We start from the raw sequence: 22,838 nt of genomic DNA on the forward strand, positions 1-22,838 counted from the left end.
CAAAGGTGCGCGGGACGTTGCTTTCTTTTTTTTTTTTTGGAGGTGGGTTGTGGGGAGGGGAGGGGGGGCATTTTGCGCCTCTGACCGCGGGGGGGGGGGGGCCTTCCGAGCCGGCGCTGGGCTCCCTCCCGCCCGCCGAACCGCTGCCCCCTGAACGCGGCGGGCAAACACCCAGCTGCCGAGCCCGCCTCATCCCGGAGCTTTCCTCAGACACACAAACACACCCCCCCACCTCACCCCCCCACACCCGCGGCCCCGCAGCCAGCCCCGCGGGCTGGCGAGCTCCGCTCCCCTCCGCGCCGGCCGGGCGCCCGCCCGCCCGCCCGGCACCCCCCCCCCGCCCCGGGCTGCGCGGCGGCGGGAGCTGCTGCTGCTGCTCTCCTTACCGTTCTGCTCCTTGGCTCCGGAGAAGGCGAACTTGCTGCTGAGGTCGGACTCGGCGGCGGCCCCCTGCCTCCGGCCGGCCAGGGCAGATGTCAGCAGGAGCAGCCCGAGGAGGAGCATTGGGCCGGCGGGGCGAGGGGCTGCTGCACAGCAGGCACTGGCGGCGCGGCACCGAGGCCCGGGCGTCTCTCAGCAGCGCCCGGCGCGGGCTGCGCCGCTGGGGAGAAGGCAGCACTGAGCCTGCTCTGGCAGCAGAGAATTGCAGGGTAGTTTCCACATAATCCCATCCAAAACTTTTTCCTAGAGCCCTTTTCTGTGTCTCCAGGTTTTGTTTTTCTTGGGCTTTTTTTTTTTTTTTTCTCTCTCTTTAAAAAAAAAAAAAAAAAAAAAAGATCAAAGCAAAATCTGGACCCAGACCAGCTTCCCAAGGACTAAACAATCCAGGGCCGGAGGAGCCGGGGCTGGCGGAGGGCGAGGGGCCGAGGGGAGGCGGGGGGCGAGTGGGGCCGCTGACTGTGGCGGAGGAGCGCGCACCTGTCAGCCGGCAGCCAGCGAGGGGGTGGGCGGGTAAGGCAAGGCAGGAGGCGGGCGGGGAGGCCGGCCGGCCGGCCGCGCTGCCACAGAAATTGGCCGCCTTCGCCCTCAGCTCCTCGGCGCGGCTCAGCGGCCCCCGTTGCCAACTTCGGGCCGCGTCCTCCCCTCAGCTCCCCGCCCGCCGCCTGTTCTCCTCAGCGGCGAGGGCGGCACCTGGCGCGGCCGTTTACGCCCCGGGAAGTTGTCGGTTGTGAGGGGGGGGGGGAGAGGAGAAGAAGAAGGAGGCAAGCGGGGCGGCCTGAGCCGTTGCCCCCCTCCCTCACGGCCAAATGGCGGCGCAACAGGTGCTGGGGCGCCGGGGCCAAGGCCAGGGCCGCCTCACGAAGGCCCCCCTCAAGAAGCCCCTCTTCCCCCCCCCCCCCAAATTATGGTAATTGGGTTCATGCTTGAAAATTTGATGCTCAGCTCAACGTTTCATCTGGAGCGCACCCTTGGTGCTGGGAACTGGAACAGGGCGAGGAGGTTTTAGAAAGGCTGTGGGTGCAGGTCATTTTCCTCTTGATGGAACTTGCCATTTCGGCTGCCCCAAAACCACACACCTCTGGGATTTGCACAAAGAGATGGAAATGCGTTCGCCTTTTCACAGCTATCCCTTTCTTGCTGGAATGCGGTGCAGTGCTCAGTGAGGTGGTACGCATGGAGCAGATGGGGTTGGGCTGCTGCTTGCTGTTTTCAGCAGAATCCAAACTGAATTTATGGCAAGGAGTGTGTCACCCCACATTAACACTGGTGAGGACTAAAAGGGACTGATTTTGTTCAGCGCTCGTGAAGATGATGCCATGTCCAAGCTTCTCTGCTCGAGTTGGCGTCTCTAGTTTGCTTGGAAGAGGGTTTGAACCATGATTCCATGATGGGTCTGGATAACAAGACTGAACCCTAACTAGATACCGGGAGGGCAGAAGAAACAGCAGGAAGGACAAATCATTTTCTCTCAACTGAGAAGTTTTGGGAGAGTATTTTTAATGGTGACTTCAGCCCCCATAGCTCTGAGGTGGTTTTGGGGACAGATGGGAAGACCTGTGTAGCGGTGGTCTCACTCGCTGTCTGTGCAAGATACACAAGGGAGAAACTGAGTCTGCATGATGGGAGTCTTGAGCACATGCTATATGCGTTTCTTATCCTTTGACCCAGCTCTTTTCACTGTATAACTGAGCTGTTTCTTCACCTCAGCCAAAGTAACCCTTGAGACAGTGATAAACATCCCCTCTGTTCCTAATAAGTGACATATTTCTAGTAGCAACTGAAAGCTGTCCAGCCAAGCTGGGCTGACTTCTGAAAGGCAGACTTGGAGCATACCATAAATAGCAACCCTTCCCTTACAGACTGTGAAGAAAGAAATGTACTGCACCAAGCAGACTATGTAGTAACTTTTATTATTGTTACTGTTTGGGTTTTTTTTTCACTGTTTTTATTTTGAAAAGAAAATAAAAATAAGATGTACTGCTTTCTAGGTCTTCTACCTTGATGTTTACATGCAGTGGGGTTTTTCAAATACATTAACTTAACTGTAACTTAACCTTCATTGCCTGAGGATTTTGTGGGATTCTTTCTATTTTGGGTAATTGATGACAAGTTCCCTCCAAAAAGCATGGACATCTCACACTTTGTACATGAAAAGTAAAGCATCCGACGTCTCCCATAGCTTTGAAAATCTAGGCTGCATCAGACCAGTGTTTCATCTGGCACCCTGGCTCTGACTTTTCAAAGGAAAATGCAAGAACCCGCATAGTGGATGAATATGGAATAACACTGCCTGGGGAGGAAGCTTTCATTCTAAACCTCCTGTAATTAAAGATCAGGGTACTTTTTCAATCATTAAGGCTCTACTTCCTTTCAAAAAAATGTTTTTGTTGTTAATGCCATCCAAAATATTGTGTGGGGTAATCCTTATTCCTATAAATGTCTAGTCTTCTCTGAAATTCACGCTAAGCATTTATCACCAGCTATCAATGTTTATTTTTAATGTTATTCCTCTCCAGTTTCATCAGGTGTATGTACATGTTTGAATTACAAAAATAGGTAAATACAAATTATTTAACTCCTCTATCCCGTTCATTTTCTGTGTTATACCCCTATCATATCCTTTCCCAGCTAGGCATTTTTACTACAGTTTTCATCTGAGTATCTCTATACCTCTAAGCTCTTCAGAGTCACATCTATTTTTGTTATGTTTTATTTGGGGTGGGACAACTAGAACGTGACATTCCAAATGAAGGCCTAGTCTTAACATATATAGTGAAGATAAAATATCTTATTGTATGTAGTATTTCTTATGCATACCTTTATCTTTTTGTTGGATCTACTCATGAAGTGATCCACAGACATACTGACATAAAAAAAATATTCTGAATGGTTAGACAATTACAACAAACTGATGCATGTGTAGTTCAGATCATTCCTGCCAGCACACATTGCTGATGCATCTAAGAGTTCTGGTGACTGCAGTTCTCCGTACAGATTTCTTTGGATATCATTAAGACTCATCTGTATTTTGCTACCACAATGTTCACATTCTTTTTTACGTCCATAATAAATATTTTAAACTACACAAAGCTTTGTATTCCTAACTTTTCTCCATGCTGAGAACTGCACTTCAGTCATTGTCTTTTTGTATTAGTCACCATGCCATATCTCATCTTGCAACTACTTAGTTTACGCTATGTAGTCTTTTTGATGGTGTATCAAAGACAATTTTTTTCAAAAAGGTTTTGTAATATAGTCTATAAAATTGTGTATCAAGTATTTTTTAATTCCAGTATTGCAACAGACATTTGCTCATTAATTGCCATCTTCAAATAAGTTGAGATGCAGACTTTGGTCTGTAGAATGACCACACTGATTTGACACATTTTCAGATTGTTTTATGACTGGTTTTTTCATCATCTTCATTTAGAACTTTTTGAAGCAGTTTTTCTTGTACCTGAATAAAATCTGAATTAACTGGATTATCCCACAGGAATTCATTTTGCAGCAGCTCCAGAAATAATGTTATTGAGACCTACCCACTAGAGAAAGCAATGGAAATTTGGCCTGGTAGGACTCCAGAGACTTACTGTGATGGTGTAGAGCCTTTGTATTCCTGAACTATAAATATCCTTGAAATGAAAAATCTTTCTCTGTGATTATTATTAACTTAAGGACTTATCATTAAAATACACAATCTTTACAAACTTCGCTTACATCAGCAAAAAGAATTCCCGGCAACAAAGTCAAAATAACATCATCACAGCGCTGACAGAGGTGGTTTACACATGCTCCACCCGTTGTCCCTTCACCACTTTACAACAACAAAGATTTCCCGCAGTTATTTGTGGAAATGGGCTGGAATTGGCAAGATGTGTAGGTGTTCACAGGCTGCCCTTTACCATTTGAATTGATAACAAGAGATCTCAACAGACATCAGGGGGCTCTAGATATCCCAAGTGAGTTCTGCAAGGAAGCATGCTCTCTCCTTTTCCTATCTGCTGTCTTCAAGAACACCCCCCCCCCCCCCCCCCCAAGGTAGGCTACAAGATAAGCATTTCTCTCCTGAGGAGAAATAGGGTGAGGAATACAATATTTTGGGGGAAAATAGGAGATGGCTGACATATAAAGTCATTTTTAGGCATGATGTACAAACAAAGGGAAATGCTTCTGGAGACATGTAGCTCCACAAACACAATTATTTCTATCAAATTCATGTCTCGCAAGAGTTAGAGTGAGGTATTTGCATAACTTTGTAAGATTAGGAACCACTGTTAGGAAGAGAAGATTGATTCCCTTGTTTCCCCGTGGCTTGTTTCACTTCCTATTATGAATGGGGAAAAAAAGAATTAAGACATATGTACTTGTATATTCCTGTATATTCTGAATGTACCTGTATAACCCTTGTGAGATCATATTATAGAAAAAGAAGTATTTTGCAAAGCTTAGCATGTAATTTAAAACTAATAAATATCTGCTTATCCAGACACGTAAGCAAATGTCTGCTTTTGTGCAAGGTTCTCCTGATTTCAGTGTAGTTACATATAAATTGGTTGCTGATATAACAGAGTTGAGGTTTAAATGCTTATGTTCACATCATGGAGTTACTTTTCATTGTGCAAAGAAGTCTTAAATAGTTATTGAGTGTTATGTTTGTACAAAATCCTTTATGGATGAGTGATAAATATGAAAACAGAAATTGCTGTAGAAACACTAATTGTCTTTTAGAAAAGCAGCAATACAATAGTCTCCTGTCATGATCACTGAGCGATAGAAAAAGAGACATTTGTACAAATAAACACAACTCTTGTAATGTGAGGTGAAAGCGCTGTGTATGGAATCGCACAGAAAATCGTTTCTGCATTAGAAAGTACTCCTGTAAACAAGATAGCACTAAATTTTAGTATTTCGTCCTTGTTGTCCATTCCTGCTGAATTTGTAAACAAGTTGAAGATTTGTGTTCCTGTTTCTATGCTACATTCAAAAATATCATGAAGAAAAAGAGCGAAGTCCAAAGAGGCTTCAATTCTGTTGATGCTTATACAGTGTGCACGGCTCAGACATGAACAGACAAGAAGCAGCTCCGAATGTACTTTGGTCACTTGGGTCACAACTCTAAATGAAGTGCCATTTCTATTTTGGAAATCCTAAAATGAGACTTGGAACTTATAATCCCACCTAAAGATAAGCATTTGAACACAGACTTCTAAGGATATCAATGTTGTTCTGCTCAGCATCGCATAACTTAAACAGTGATTTTTCAAATTGACTGAAGCATTTGGGAACTAAAGTCCTTATTGTACTTTTGTGTGATTTCCACTTATAAGCATTGCTTTAGAGCAGTCACATTTAATTATTCCAATTATTTTATCAACTACAAACATACACGTAGTCCAAGCTACATGCCAACGCAACATTGCCTTAGGTAGGTAACAGGAGACAAGGAAGGAGGCCCACTAGAGGTCTCCCAAACTGTTTGAAAGAATGCTACCCACTTCCGGTAGCTCATTTGGGTCTTGATGGGCTTCCAAAGTCAACATGTAAAAAGTGCAATGTAGCTAAGTCACTTAGGCCTCGTAACATGTTTGCTGAACTTAAGTGTGGGCTACACTGGGGCCTGAGAGGGCGGCAGTAGCCAGTCTTGAAGTCGGTGTTTTCCCATGGGGTAAGTAGGAGTGTTCTGGGTACGCCAGTACTCTCTCAAGACATTCACTTTCCTCTCCTGTATGCTTTCAAAGTAGCACACTCGTATGATCTTACGCCCCAGTTCAGATGCCTCTCCGTATTCATAATTCCATATTGTCTTAAGGACATACTTGAGTAGGTGCCTGAAGGACTGTGCCCAGATGACAGACTTGCTCAGGTACACATGAATGTTTGTCTCTTTATGACTATGTGTGTGATGACTTTGCTTATGTCAGAAGCCAGATGAGCTTCTGTATGCTTTTTAATCAGATGACAGCAATTATTGATCAATAATGTCTTAGGTTCTATCAGCATACATGAAATCCTGTCACAATCACAACTGAAGATGGTGTCAGACATCTCTATGTCAGCTCTAGGTAACTATTGAATTCTGAATAACTCTTGAATTTGGTCTTCCTGCCTGTCTCCCTTTCACTGAGCAGTGCAAGATACAGGTTTGCAATCAGAATACAAATTTTGGACAGTATTTCCAAGCATTACTAACCACTGCTATTCCAAAAAAACCAGTGTGTATCACATAGTTAAGTTGGATAGTTGTATCCAGAATCAGTAAAATTAAGGGTAAACTGTATTATTCAAAACACATACATATAAACAGATTATTTTATACACTGGTAAAAAACCACAACGTTACAAGATTTTTTTTTTCATTTTCATACTGCAATATTTCTAAGCTATTTGTATATGAATATTCTAATGGTTTTAAAACTCCTCTTCAGAGAAATGAAGCTCAGTTGAAAGTATTTATGGGATGGCAGCATAATTTCACTACCAATATTTGCAATGTACCTACAGTTAACAGTCTGAATGCAGACTGTCTATCACATAGAGATGCTAAGATCAGTCACGTTAACTATCTGAGTGGAATATTTACATTTATTGAGTTTGGAGTAGAAAAATAACATTTATTGATTTACTTGGATGTCATAGGTATATTACATTTACAAAAGGATATTATTGATATTAAGAACTTTGCCTCATGAGTATGTCTAGTTGAACTATATTTCTTTATATACCTATGGTACTTCAGCTTTATCCTTCCACTACCCCAGTCCACACAGAGCAGGAGTAATGTTGAGACAACTGCATAGCTATGAGCCTTCGTTTAAGTTCAAATTCAGCAAACGAGAACAGGAATCATATTGACATCGCCAGTCTTCAGAGAGCATTGTCTTCAGGCTAAACTGAGATTAAAGTGTAATTGGTTAATGAAATCCAGCTAAGAAGATATTGCAAGCAAGTCCAAAGGTTAGAGGAACATCAGAAATCCAACAGGAGTAGAGGAGCTGTTGGGAACTGAAGAGCAGGCAGAACCACCCAGGAATGATGAGGCACTGGACCAAATGTGTTTCTACTATGAACAGAGCATCTGTCCCCCCAAAACTTGACTCATCACATTACAGTTCCTCTCGTTTGTCCCTGTCCCGTCTCTTCCCCAGTCTTCCTCTCTTTTACCTCTTCCCTTTCACCTTTCTCAATTAATTGGTTACCACTGCTACTGCACTAATTATTTAATTAAACTCTTGGCCTCCTAATCTTACCTCTCCACACTTGATTTAAATACTAGCTTTCCTAATCCACCTCCTTGCCTTCATAACTGGACCTCTGGTACTCCCTAGCACTCAGATTTGTCTCTTCTTTGTACTTTGCCCTGTCTTATTTCCCACCAGTCTCCAGTCCAGATTTGTTTGCCATGGCAAACCTTTTTTTCCATTAGCATCTCACAGAATGAAAATTTCTCACAATGTCACTCAGGCTTTCATTGCACCAATTAGTTTGACATAGACTAGGGAAGTAAATCAGTTGATGCTACAGACCCAGCATCCACGCTATGGATGAGCTGCAGTATATTTCCATAAGAAAGTTCATATTCTCCAAGACAACTATAAGATGAATATCAATGGTAACAGATGTGCTTCAAAAGCGTCTTTCTTATCCAAACTAAAACCCTAATGTAAACATATCTACTTGCTTGCCTGCCACATCAATTATGACATTTTCCCCAGATCTTTCTTATTTAAATCTATAGTACGTACATCTCCTTATTGACAAAATCTCTCTACCTCTGAATAAGGCAGCTTCCCTGTTCCACATTGCATGGAGTCAACTGGAGAGAATGTATGCTAATGCTTCAGCCCAGTCTAGGCTTGGCATCACCTACAGACGCACACCAAGGTTTTATTCAGGCCATCTGGAGCTTTCCCGCAGAAGAGATGAAGAGCTTCCAAGAACTGATCTGTAAAATGTAAGACTGATCACGTGCAAACTGTAATTTTCCAAGTTTCTTAAATTTGAGTAATTTATGTAAAAAAAAGCAGCAGGCACGTGTTCGACAAAATAGTTAATATGACTTTCTAAAACCTGGACTCGGTAGAAACTTGAAAAAAGTCTTTAACATGGGGGGCATAGAAAATTATAAACACTGCATTTCTCATCAGTTGCCTCATTCACAGAACTAACTGCATTATTTTGGCAGAAGTAAGGTTCAAGATGGAACATGGAAGCTTTCATCCCATGCATTTTTCCAAACTCAGAAGTAGGAAAAGTCTTCTAAAATATCAAGTCAGCTTAGTAGATAATGACATTTTTAATATTTTTATAATTCTTAAACAGATCTCATTTAATCCCTTTATTCATTAGTACATTTCAAAAGCAGGTATAGATTCTACAGGGATTTTTTAATGACAAAAAGTGCTATTGCCAAGGGCTCAAGAGCTCAATTCTACCAAATTCCTTCTATCCCTTCCTACATAAATATAGGTAGAATTTCTGTGGATTGTAAATGTATTGGAATAATCTGAGATACTGAAGAGCAGTTCAATTTTTACTTAGGTATTCACTAGCTACCCTGCATAAAAACATAGACAAAAGCCTACTTTAGTATTAGTATTTCAAATCATACGTTAGTTTTTATATCTGGAAATCCAGGTAATGCTGCAGAAAACTTAAAACTTAAGGGAATCAAGGACTGCCAGTTGGAAAAGGGTATAAAGAATGTACGAATGATACATTATTCATACTAGTAAATTCTCATTGTTATTTCCTTGCCAATCCACTGAATGGAAATATACTACAAAGGAAAATAATTTTAAGGCTTTTTCCAGTAATTCTTCAAAGCTATCCCACTATTAATCACTGGAGTTCACGTCATCCAGCTAAGAATGCACAATATTCCAAAGTATTGCCAACATTTTTCTTTATTGATCAAACACTGGCATGGAATCACAGTATCTCATTCCCACAGCACCGTGAAAAAATAAGAACTTCAGCTTCACTACCATCTGGATCACAGATCATCCCATAAAATGTGTTCAGGTTGACAGTAGGTTTTTGAAGTACTTATTCCGTATTATGTTTCTGATACTGTTATATGTTGTGCCCTGTCACAAACCATTTTGAAAAGAATACCACTCCATTAATGTTCAAAGGTATAAAAAATGCTGTTTTCTCCTTAGTCAATAACCTATGTTTAGTTAGGTATTTACAGTGGATTTGCAGACATAAACAGTGATATTGTCATTCCCTAGCGCTCCCTCAGCATGCTGGTTGCTGTCAATAGCCTGCAATTTCACCAGGAGCTGAAGGTGCTGAAGTTGTCAGCATCTTTTGGGGTGGAACTCAGTACCTCACAGCATTAGGCTCCCGTTCAGAAAGCATGTCAGCAATGCCCAGAATGAATTGTGTGAATAAGGGTGGACCTGAAGAAGCCCTTAATCAATGCAAAATATGAATGTTATTACAAGGACATATTTTGAAAGTGTAAACCAGTTTTGAGATGATAGTTCTTAATCTACACAAAGGGTGCTAATCTAAATGGATTTGTAGGATCAGATTCCTAATCCTGCCCACTACACTGTTGGATGAGAGCCTAAAAACTCTTCTGCACGAGGAGTCCTATCACACACATAGAATGAGTAAGCCTGTTCATGCCTAAATAAAGCAAATATGACTTGATCCTCTGTAGCTCAGCACATTTCTGCTCAATCCTGTGAACCACTGAACTGAGTGATGTTAATTCCATTATATTCATTAAAAAATCAAAAACAAAGCTAAGAAAGAGTGCTCAGTCCTTCATGTAATTGGAAATGAATGAGAAAGATAGTTCAGCAGTAGGTTCTCTGCATTCAATTCAACTGTCCTGTTTACAGCCTGATTAATGGATTTTCATCTTTTTTGATTAAAATAATGACAGCTTTATTTTCAGGGCCACACCTGGTCATGACCCACTACGTCATAGTGAAGCAGAATGATCATTCTGAGAGCTGGGTAAAGCTACAGAAGCTGAGTTATTGCCTTTTTAGTTGTCCAGTTTGTACGTCCCTCCCCAGTGTTCAGGACTCACACATCTCTTATTTTTCACCCATCTTCTTATTAACTGCATGCTTGTGTAATTATTACTACCTACAAAAAATTTTATCCTATAAACTTAGTTGTTAGGTTTTGTATATTTTGAGAAGAAAAGTTTTGTGTGCTGTAAGTTTTAACAAGTGATTATAGTAATAGCTTTTCCATGGGTGTCTTATATCTTATGGGAGCAGTAGAAATTTTATTTTCGTAAGGCAGCAGAGGACAGCCAGTAGACTATCCTTTTCATCCTGGTTTAAATGCTGTAGCGCAGCAGAATTCTGCTGATGGAAAGAGAAATCAGTGCTGGTTTCGCATGAGAGATTAATTATTATTTTAAGGTCATTCTCAATCTCTTCTACTAGTTTTGCAGGCATGGACAGCACTATTAGATCCTCCTATTTATGGGAGAGCTGTTTGTGAGGGAAACTCAATCAGATTAGAACTACTCTAGCCACTGAAAGAAGGTCATTCAGTCATCATGCTCTTTCTTCCTGCAAACCATGGGCAGGGAAACGTCCTTGTACTACAAGTACCCAGTTATTGTAAATGTACTTTTAACATCTGCAATTTTAGTTGAGACTGATATATGGCTTTAAGTAACTTAGAGAGATTAATGCTAATTGAATAGATGAGAAAAGTGTTATTCATTGCACAGACTGCTAATGCAGTTATCAGACTGAAGTTAGATTTGTTGTATCAGTTAATTCTTATGTGAATATTATGGTATTAACAATACTGCTTAGTGTTGAAACAGTGGAAAATTCTAAATGCGTTTTGCAAATCTGTTCCATTTCTTTTTCCAAGGTTGTTAGCTTTGATTTGTAGTTTTTTATCTAATACTGAGTGAATATTTTTTTGCAGGACAAAGCGCATTAATAGCTTAGGGCACTATTATGAGTTATTTTAGGTAAATCTGCTCATGGAACAATGTCTACAGCAGCTAAATAATATCATTTTTGTTTTCAAGGTTATTAAATCAGGTTCTAACTTGTAACGACACTGTACAAAGAAAATGAGAAATATAATAAACTATATAATATTTTGGATATTAATAAGCTTGAGAATCTGTCAAGCATTCAGTGTATAAAATAAACATTCATGCCTCGCTTTGCAGATGTGAACTTGTTCATTTTAATGTGTAGCAGGTTGCAACATCCAGAAGGAAAGAAGAAAAACCCCCAAAACCTCCCAGCAACACATTCCCTTTTCTGTAGTCACTCATCACTCATCCCTGGTATATCAGGGACAGAAAGTGAAGTGAGCGAAGTGTTAAGAACCACCAAGTGACATCTGACATATATTCACTAAGATCTGCTGAAACAGCTGCAAAAATGAAAGCAGAATGGAAAAATTCACTCCAGAGAAATCACTGTGGGGATTAACCAAGGGCTAACCAATTTGCATGCAAAGTTGTGCAAGCATGGCCGTGCTACTTTTAGGCTGTCAGCTTGTACATCTTTGCAGTGCTGCATTCTACCTTCAGGAGGTATCAGTCCTCTCAGAAAGCCCGAGCTTTTTCATCTAGTCCAGCTCAACTTAAATCCAGGCCAATCGTGTGCTCCCTGCAATGGGTTCCTTTGGATTCTCAGTTTGAACATTACAATGATTGTGGGGCGGTCTGCAGTCCCACATGCCACACAGCAGCCCTGTGTGGGGAGGTAACAGCTTATTTGGAAGAAACGTCATCAACATGGGATTTTGAACTATTATAGTAAAATATCATCTAAAATTCTGGGAACAATAGAATTGGGCCAACCCAGCACTTTGCTTGAGATGGAAGCCATTCATCCACTGAGATATTTCACCAGGGAAGAGTGTTGTGCTCTTGAGGCTGTGCCTGTCAGTCTGTGTAGCTGACTTGTTGGGCTCTAGTCTGGGCTTTCCTACCTGGTGCTCTGTTAACAGAATTTCAGAATTGTACATTTTGTCCATTCAATGTAAGTCTAATTTACCTTCATCTAAATTACACTGCAAAATGTTGTATTCCAGCCTACTAAATTGTCCTGATATTCACATCAGCTGAAAAAGAAATGCTTCTGCAGTTATGGAAAGTTCTGTGTTAATACAGTATCTCTTATGGAGATTATATAGTTTCTATTCCAAAAGAAACCAAGAGAAACCAAGTAAGCACCAGCTACTAAAAAGAACCATCTAAGGAAGCAGGTTTCACCGACTTGCACCCAACCCAAGAAACTTGTCTCGAGGGAATTTCAATATTTGTGTTGATTTTTTTGTAGAGCTTGGACTAATGGAGGATTATTGTAAAACTGGGAAAAGCAAGTGATTATAGTTCCACCTTAATGGGAATGGGATATAACATAGTCGTTGCCACATCATGACCTGTGGCAAATTAAATTTGAAGTTCTTATCAGTAAATCCCCAGTTACTTAAAAAGGGGGCTAGAACCATCCAAGTCAGAAGAGATATGTTAGTTTGACTTTGGTAATTAATAGAGAACTAAAGGTGATTGTATTTCTATCCATTAATTGAAATCATTCAGCACTGTTTATGGCAGATAGAATTTGACAAGCTAATTGGAGCTTCTTTTAAATAAGATTACACACTTAGTTGCTGAAAGTAATAGTGTTGATGTAAAATGCCTCACAGAAATTTGAGTGTATGATGTGGTACAACACAGCATGTTGATTAAAAGACTGGAATGTAAAATCAACAAGGAACGGAAGGTAGAGCTCTTTGGCGCCTTAGGGGCTGAAGGCGAGAACAGTATCTTACAATAAGTGCTCAGCTTCATGATTCAGCATACGTGTACGGAACTCAGAGGAGCCAACTACATGATGCCATTTAAAATCTGACCTTTGAAAGCGTATGTGAGAAACCTTGCTTGCACTGACACTACGGAAGGTTTGGTATTGATTTATTTACAGCTGTAAAATAAGGACAGAATGTTACCCAGTGCACATTTACAGAATATAATATGAACATTCAGTGAGGAGGGCTCATATCAAACCAGCTGGAAAATTTTAATTAACTGGAATCACACTGGCCCTCCAAATTAGGATAATATTAAAATGCATTGGTTCTCTGCTAATCAGGAGGGGGAGGCTTCCGAATAAAGGTCTGCTCATCAAAGGAGTGCCCAAAGGGAGAGCTGCCTCACCAGCAAATGGAAGTTTATTGTGATAACCACCTCTGTTATCCTACACCCTCAGTGAAATCCTTCAGACCTGACTTTGTCTGTGGTGCCGTGAATCTTGCTGGTTTGGAATGAAAGAGTGAGTGGACAATTAAAAAAAAAAAAAAAGGTGTCCTGGTGCCCCCTTTCTCACAATACCTAGAAAGCGCTTTAGTCCAGAATATGGATTTGAACCCACCTCTCAAGAGCACCTTTGTAAGAAAAAACACTTTTGCCAAAAAAAAGCCTTGCCTAGTGTTTAAAGCTCTGTAGTAGGAGGCATAGATTAGAACTCAGTAAGGCTGAGAAACATGGTGAACCTGTGTCCTTGTGACGTGCATGGTGGCAGTAGCCACTGAGTTACTGAACAAAAACTAGGAGCAACTGCTCTTCCAGTTCTCCTTTAAATGCATGGGCAGTTAAACAAAGAGATTCTAGGCCCTAAGAAAACTTTCTTTTTATGAAAATATTTTCAGCTGCGAACACACCTATCTGACGTGCTATATACAGGCAGAGAGGAAATGTTACGTGCCTCTGCATTTACCTCCGAGCTATCTATGGCAATTTATTTCTCAGAATATGCACTCATGAGAATCCAAATTGCATGTAGCAGTTCTTCTTATGTATCATGCAGGGGAGCCTTTGCACTTAAGTCAGGGCTGTAAAGACCACCAGATGACAGAACATTTCAATAAGGTGCTACAATACTCAGTTCCATTATGGATCTTCTCCTAAAAATAATACTCTGTCTGAGTAGCAGGTCATTTTGAATTACATCACAACGTGGCCATGGAGATCAGGCATTGTGTACTTATGAAAGCTGACATCTGAAGGTTTTTCTAAAAATAAGCTCCCACTTTGCAGAGAGGATTTCTCAATCACCTTAATCTTTTGTGGTATTTGGACATAAAAAGACACTCCAATGACTGGAAAAAATCCAAAAGGATGTCTGGAAAATTGCAAAAAAGTCATATGATTCATGAATTGGCCATTCATTCAGGAGATTATCCTATCATACTTTCTAGCTAAGGGCTGAAGGAAACAGGCACTGTGTCATTCAACTTTCAGGCTCTTTGTCTCCATGTATTAGAACCCTCCCTGGTGCATCAGGAGGTGTCCTCCTACCATGTGCATCACCCAGAGCAGAAGCATAAAGGATGTGCCTGCCCTGCCTGCCCTGCAGGGAGCCCCCTTCGCTGCTGGCTTAGTGGTTTGAGTACTTAGTAAACAGAAAATCTGGGATTAATTATCTTCTTAAACTGGTGGTGGCCTAATCACATCTCCTCCTCTGAGAGGCTATGTGGATGAGATGTTCTCTACGTGACCTATTAAAGTGATATTGGTGTTTAGTAGCAAATCCCAGTTTCACTGAACGAGAGGAAGGAAACATTGGCTCCCTCAGTCTAGTTAACATTGCTCAGTGTGGACAAGGGAATGCTAAACCCCTATTTGCCTATTTCTTGCTAGAGTGTAGTGGAAACTACGAAACTACTAGGATTTCCCAACTCTCTTTTCTCTCTTCAGTGCCCTAACAAGTAGACAGTAGAATCATGTTCCTGTTTTTTTCTCTCATATGATGTCGCATCAGTGGCACGTATTTAACAGAAGACGCTTTGGATATTTCTGTAGCTTCGGTAGTTTCGTATCGTAAAGGATTTGTATTGTAGGTGTACGATGGGAATTCCCTGAAACAACCTATGTACTGGGCCCCTTCTAGTTTTGCTGGAGAAACGCTTAGTCTCCTGACTGTTCTCCTGGGAGCCTGGCAATCTGCCCAGTCCAGAGTGGTTCTGGACAGAAGCAGTGCCCTGGGCATCTGAAGGGCTCATAAAAGGAGACAACAGTAAGTTGAGGTGCTGCCAGTGCCTAAATTAAAGCTTGATGTTTTTGTTTTCTTCAGTTGTAGTATCAGGCAGAGTCATGAGTCATGATATCAGGCAGAGGCAGAGCAAAGTGTGCTTAATTCACCATTCAGGCTGATGAGTATTTAATTAGCTTAATTATGTTTACAAAACTGGGAAAATAACTTTGTTGTTTCTCAGATGAGGAAACCGGTGCATAAGGAAAAGAAGGAGTTCTTTTAATGTCAGTGTTCCCCGCTCCCTAGCTCAAGTCAGAAGGTCAAATGTATTTTCCCCTGCTTTTCTGGACAGGCTTTTAGTGAAGATTAAATAATGAAATTATACATTGAAGTTTGCCAAGAGGCATAGAAATGCATACCTAGGAGAGGCTTCCTGCACCATCAAGACCTATCTTACCTGAAGGCTGTATTTTAGAATTATTTTTCTGGAACAGTGCCCACAGTATTCCAGATGAGATTTTCACTTGCTTTAATACTTCTCCATCAATGCTTGAAATACTAAATCTGTTGGAAATCTTATAAACTGCTAGTCCTCATTGCCACTAATGTATTTGAATCTCTTCTGTGTTGCCAATCCTAATAGGCCTAATCCTAATAGGCTCATAGCAGGAATTCTTATTAGTATCTTTTTCTCTAAGTTTAAGTTTCATACTATTTTCCATTTTACTACTATTTTTCTAAGCCTCACAATCATTCTTCATGTATAATAAGCTATTCTCTCCCTTCTTCATAATTCCCCTCAACTCTACCGTCAGAAAATTTTGCTAACACATAGCCAAAGTCATTAAGGAAATAGAGATCACTTAAGGGAAATATTAATTAAAAATCTGATTGAAGTGCATCTCCAAAGTTAGTTTAAGATGGTATAGGATAAATAATTATCTCTTTAACCTCTTGCCACTCACCAGATTATGTCCAACTTGTGGGATGGATTTAATCAGGATGGTTACAACCATACCTTGTAATCTTGAAATGAGCTACACATAATTAATATTACAGGAGCTCCATACTGCTGTTCAGGTGGGTGTATTTGGGTGTTTCTTGTTTGGGGGAAAAAAAAAAAACCACAAAACAAAGCCAAACGCAACAGTATATACCAGATTACTACTATGTTAAAAAACACATATAACTACAAACTCAGAAGAAGAAAAAAATGTTGATCCTAAAGTGCTGGCAATTTAATAAGAAGCAAAACTGGGTTAGACGAAAGTCTGGAAAAGTAGTGTCATAACTGCCACATGACAGAGTCATTCTTAAAAAACCAAGCCAATAATGAACTCATCTGCCTAAATATCAACTCACCGCTTATGCTACTGAAGAGGTGTTTCAAGGAGTGCTGGAAGAAGCTGATGGAATGCTTCTGAGAGACCAAATTTTCATTTATCCAGTATTTTGAAGAGAGGCATAAACACGATTTAGGTATTTAACTTTCATTTAAGATGGATTGATATTTTCTCACCAAAACTACTCATTTTTCCTAACTTCTTGTTGATGAACACTTTACTGAACTTTAATAAATTAGGTAGAGTTAATTGAGTTCCTACAGGCCCTGCCAAGCAGGGAGATTGGCAATAGCAATGCGTATCCCTGACGTTTTCACAGGGGTTTGAGTTTCGACAGCCCAGAGGGCTGAAGAAGATCCGGCCAGGCTGCGTTCAAGTGCTGGAGAGCCGTAAAACCAGACCACAGCTGCCAATATCTTAGCTTGAAAGAGGGAACTGGAAAGGTGTGTCTCACCAATGCAGGCAGGTTACATCATTGCAAACTGCTGCCAGCTTGGGTTCATCTTCAGTTGTAATCTGCAGCAGGTCAGAAGTAGCTCTGCATGAAGGTTCAGCTTCTCTGCTGGGTGTGGAAGTGAGGAGTAGGGGGAGACATGAGGAGAAAGAGGCTGTCACCTCTGCCTGTGAGCAACCATTCTGAAAGCCCAAACCCCCACGCGGGCTCAGTCAGGAAACAAGAAATTGAGGGTGTCCAGCTGGCTCACCGTGCATGGTGTGCTCAAACACCACAAACACAGTTTCCAATAGGGATTTTTCCTGGAATTTCTGGTTGCAGGTCACTGGAATGAAATTAAAGTTACAAAATATTGGAAATTCCCATTCTTACTCACATTGTGAGTCAAAATCAGATCCCCAAAGTAATTTGCAGCTAGAAAGAAACCTCTTTTGCAGTATTTGTTAATCAAAGATGACCTCCCCCCGAATGCTGTTAAGTAAAAATGCTACACAGACACCTGGAGCTGAAAGATTAATGAGAGTTAGGGCCTCATGTTAACATCCGCATGGTGTCTTTTGATCAAGCTCAGCCTAGAAATGGCATTGCCTTATGGCCAGATACTAGCTTACTGGTAGACCACCTACTTCTCGTCAGTCCTGGCTCTCTTATTCTCTACTTCTGTGGTCACATAACATTAGGCTTGCTGCCATTTTCCCACACCTTTGTTCTTTTTAAAGATGTTCAATTTATCAACATCAACCTTCAGAATCAATCACCCTTATATAAGATCAATCTCCATTCCTTCTCTCCTGGACACCCCTCTCTTGTTTTCAGTGTTTCTTATTTCTCTGAACCGAAAATGTGGGGGGTTTTGTTGGTAGGATATTGTGAAAAACATAACATGACAGAATATGTATTTTAATATTAATGTTTACAAATAATATAGAAGTAAAATGAGGTTGTTTGACGATGTTGTGAAGTAACCTGTTTGAGGATATTACCCTGTTAAATGTGTGCCAGCCTGAACACCATTCAAAACAGGGAGAATGGATTGAGGCAGGACTCAGCACTAAGCCTCTTGGGGCCATAAAAGTGGACAACACTTGGATATGTTTATAGAGGATTTTCCTTTTGGCTCATTTATCTTCATATGGGCTAAAAAGATAGATAGGATCTCAAGAACCTGTCTATTGTGTAATACGATTTAAAAATAAATCAGATTTTTTTTTTATTATTTTTCATTTTTACATGAAACAACTTCGCGAGCATTTTCTGGTATTCTTTGAATACCTTCTCAACCCCCTGAGGATCCTTGAGATGCAGAATTGTGAGATGATCCACTTTATATAAAAAGCATCCTGCAATGAACCTCCCTAGTGAGGAAGGCTGGTTGTGGGAACGCGGGCACTAGCGACTGTTGCGAATAACTTTGTTATGCCTATAGGTCATCAGGAGTCTTCTGACAGAGTAGCTTTTGTTTAAAAGCCAAAATTCTCTAAAACTGAGCTGTTTTGTGCAAATACTAACAATTACCCGTTTCTGACACAGTACAAGCTCCTTTGCTTGGTTAATGTCTGTCTATGATTATTACTCAAGCTCCCATGTGAGTAACCCAAGGTATGCAAATGAGCAGAAGGTGACCCGTTGGACTCGTCCTTCTGGGTGTGTCTGTTTTTATTTATCTTTGTTCTTGTTTCACAAATCTTCAAGTCCCCTGCCTGGGTTTTCTGGTAACTGTTTTTTGAAACACCAGATGTTGCGGGAATCTGGACACTTCCTTGTGATCTCAGAGACATGGGTACAGGTCCTCTGCTGCAGCTCAACAGACCTAATACCTGAACTTGTATGTCTTCCTTCCTTCCAGCAGAGTGGCCTGGACTTGGAGTTTCCCATGACAAAAATACACGTTCCCTTCAGACATTTCCTTCTTCATAAATCTTGCCAAAACTGGTGCTCTCCTGATAAATTTTGATGACAGAGTTTTCTAAACTGGCTCCACCTGTGATCACTGATCTGAGATGAAGGTGTGATGACTTTTACAGTTTGGGAGAAGAAGCACTGACACTGTTCCTGTTTCATTTTGAAAAGTAAATGTGAGTCTTTTAGGAAGTCTCTGGTTTGAAATTCAGTGCCTCTAAAAAGAAAACTAATAAGAAAATACCTGAGTGGTAAGTCCTTCTTAATCAACGACGCACAGATGATGGCAGCACTGAAGGGTGGATGGTGTGTGGCCAGCTAGTTACATACACACGTAAATTGTCTAATCACTAGAGCCATGGCTGTGAGTAGCTTATGTGAACTAACTTGCATACTTGCATACTTACATTTAATTCATATTGCATCTCCTCATCACAAAATCTAAGTAAAAAATATAGAATCGTCCTATCTATATCGTAAATTATTTTCCCCGGCACAGAATGTTTTACCAAAGCACCTTCAGATGTTTAACAAACATCAGTCAGAGGGATCTACTTACGCTGTGAATTCTCCTTCATTTGCTCTTCCTACACTTTTTATGCATAGCATATTTATTTGAATTTATTTGCCTAGTGACCGTTCTCCAGGTTGAAATGGCTACTGCAAATACTCGGCATTTAAAATGTGCCTATTTGTTTTGACTGCACAAGCACCTCAATCTTGATGGTTTTCCCTGCTGCGAGTTGAAACTGACCTTCCATACCCATTTAAAAAACCTGCATTTCTACACCTGTTCTTGCCACACACCTTCACTCTCATTTTAGAAAGAATAAAAGCAAAACTAATTTTGTGAAATAATGCTTCTCTCTCCCTGTTCTCAACATTTTTTTTTTTTTGTCCTCTTGGTAAACGTAACTATGTTTCCATTGCCTTTTGGACTGAGATGCAAGTCAGTACCAGAGCTGCAAACAGAATGCAGAAAACCTATACATTGTTTCCCAGGTGTTGTAGCCAGAAAAAATAAATAAATCAGTAATTGACTTAGCAGTCATAACATAAAGTGCACTTACTTTGGTAATCGCATCACTTAAACACTGAACTCTAAACAGTAAGGATACAAGCATAAACTTTAAATATAAAACTTTTAAAATATGTTTTCTGGGTCTCTTTCTCTCACTGAGACCTTTTGTAAGTTCTTTAAAAGATTTCAGACAAGAGACGGTAATTGGATTTCCAGACCTGTCTTTATTGCCTGAGCTAGAAGGAAACGTCCAGAGTGAAACGGTCTAACTTCGTGCCAGGATGGATTCATAACTAATATGAACTGGCGCTACTTTTTGCTCCCCTAGGGAAAAGGGCCCTCTCACATTTACACATTTGAAAGGAGTCTGATACTCGGTCTTTAGAGATGTAACAAGAAAAGTATTAGCATTAATTGCAACAATTATGCACATGCCTATTCAGAATTAAAAAAAAAAAAAAAAAGTGGAGTGAGACTAAGAGTAAAATGAGTATTAAGGGCTTTTGAAAATGTGTAAACTTTTTTTGTTGTTGTTTTTAACTTGACCTCTTTCTAAACTAGAAATGTCCTTTCCAAAAGCATACTCAGTCTGACATTCTGGTACTTTATTTTTTAGCAAACCTGCTGCTGTCTCAAAGTAGCAGAAATCTGTCTCCTTCTTTTTCCATCAGAGGTTTCCTAAGAGTTTCCTAAGACCTAGGAATTCATTTTGAATGGAAAAGACACTACCAGCTCTGTTACAAAAAAAAAAAAAAAACCCAAAAAAAAATCTTGGTTTAGATGCATCTATCTTTGACGTCTTGAAATTGAAAACACCTGGGAAATTTTAAATGCGTGTATAAACATTCTTTTCTATGTGTACAAAATAAATTGCTTCCTTTTTTCCCAGTAGACTACATTGATACATATGAGTGATTCATTATAATGCACTATTGAATGTCTATAGGTTTCTTCCCATATTGAGAACAAAGCATCATTTCAGGCTGAGCTTCTATTTCTAGATCAGGAAGTTTCTTGTACATCCACTATAGGGCAATACCCTGAAGGGGAAAGGCTCTGATACTCTGGGGACTCTGTAGAACTGGGCACTTGAATGGATTCCAAAATATGGCAGTGGAGTCCTATGGCAGTGGCTTCATGTTCAAAGTGTTTGCTAATATGGGAATTTCCCCATTCAGCCTCTCACCGAATCCTACAAGGACTGGTCAGGTGGTATTTTTGGCTCAGAGTCATAGAATCGTCATGGAATCATAGAATGATTTAGGTTGAGAGGGACCTTAAAGATCGCCTAGTTCCAACCCCCCTGCCACGGACACTGTCATAAGAGCATGAAACAGAAACACCTCCAAGTTTAAAGTGTTGGTAAGCATGATTAGTATAATCAGTTTAACAGTATGTTAAACCAATTCTGTGGATGGAATAAATGTCAGAGGAAAATCTAATTTACTTTCTCACATTGTTCTGTTATACTAACCAGATAAACCTGCAGACAAAAGTAAATGCGTGTTTTAATTCTCATTACACCTGGGCATGCAACTTTATACTAGATGGTGCCAATTTTATATGACTGTAAGTAAATACCCTTTGAGATTATGGATGGGCATAATTTGGGTTTCAAATCTATTTTTTTAACATATTCTTTATGCCTTGTTTTGTTTCCATCCTTAGGTTAAGAATGTAATTTGTTACCCTGAAAAACCTTAAGAAAGACATACTGTAATTGTGGCAGAGAAATGTGGCATAAATGCTGGAGAGATAATGAAAAGATGTTCCCACAGGTTTCTAGCCCACATCAATTTGCACAACCTTTCACTAATTCAAGTAAACTTCACATAAGCCCACTTCTTCACATTACATGTAGACTTTAAACCTCCTTAGAATTGCCTAAAAAAAGTATTCTGGAAACTAATACTACATGATCCTCTATTTGAGGGGATTAATTGCACTGACCAATATCCAGGGATATGACTTTTAATCTGTTCTGCTTCAAGTCAAACCTAACTACAGGGAGAGTATTGCATCCGCAACAACTTGCAGTTAGCTTGGTATGTTAAAAATATCTTCAGACTTCCTTCCTTTCCACCTGCAGCTATGGACCTGATTATAGCATCCTTAAATCCTGTCTGAAGCCGTTCATTTTGCCAAAAGAACTGATTATGAAGTAATTTTGAGTCACACTGTATATCTAGGGAAACTAAAATATAATTGCATTTATGTGCTGACCCCTTGGTGAAAGAATGAGGTCATATGTAACATGTTAATGGTATCAAAACTTAAAAACAAAGCACTAACAGAAACAAGTGGCAGTCAGATATTTTTTCCCCCTTCTTAAATCAAGGTATTCAAATGACTTGAAATGACTTGCATTTGCTCCTCTTTGGGACATGCCTGAATTGTGCCTGAAAACCGGTTGTACTGGGAAAAAGAAACTTTGCTGGGATGTGACAATCTTCGGATAATTTACCTAATTTGAGCATAAATTTACAAGCGAGCTCCCTGATGCCTTTCACAATGTTTTGCTCTAGCTGCATCTGTAATCTGTGTATTATTTTCTAACTTTGCCTGCTGAAAAATCAGTTTGCATTGTAGGATAATTTAACCTGTGGAGAACGAATGCTTCTGGGGACAGTTGCAGCCAGGTGCCGCGTACAGAGACACGCTGCCCGGCTGACGCTAAGGGGTTTGGTATCAGA

The 22,838-nt window shown here is 40.4% G+C and overlaps 1 protein-coding gene across 1 annotated transcript in view; it reads right to left on the reverse strand.

Annotated features, from left to right (window-relative positions):
• The window catches only part of PDGFC (platelet derived growth factor C), a 136,123-nt gene extending 135,390 nt beyond the window's left edge, over window positions 1-733 (reverse strand). The window contains exon 1 of the mRNA XM_082482871.1: window positions 387-733. Within this exon, the coding sequence (XP_082338997.1) occupies window positions 387-504 (118 nt within the window). The 5' untranslated portion in view covers window positions 505-733. The remainder of the gene's footprint in view (window positions 1-386) is intronic.
• Between the last annotated feature and the right edge of the window lie 22,105 nt (window positions 734-22,838).

The sequence above is a fragment of the Vanellus vanellus genome (genome assembly GCF_965231255.1).
Source record: "Vanellus vanellus genome assembly, chromosome: 4".
NCBI lineage: Eukaryota > Metazoa > Chordata > Aves > Charadriiformes > Charadriidae > Vanellus > Vanellus vanellus.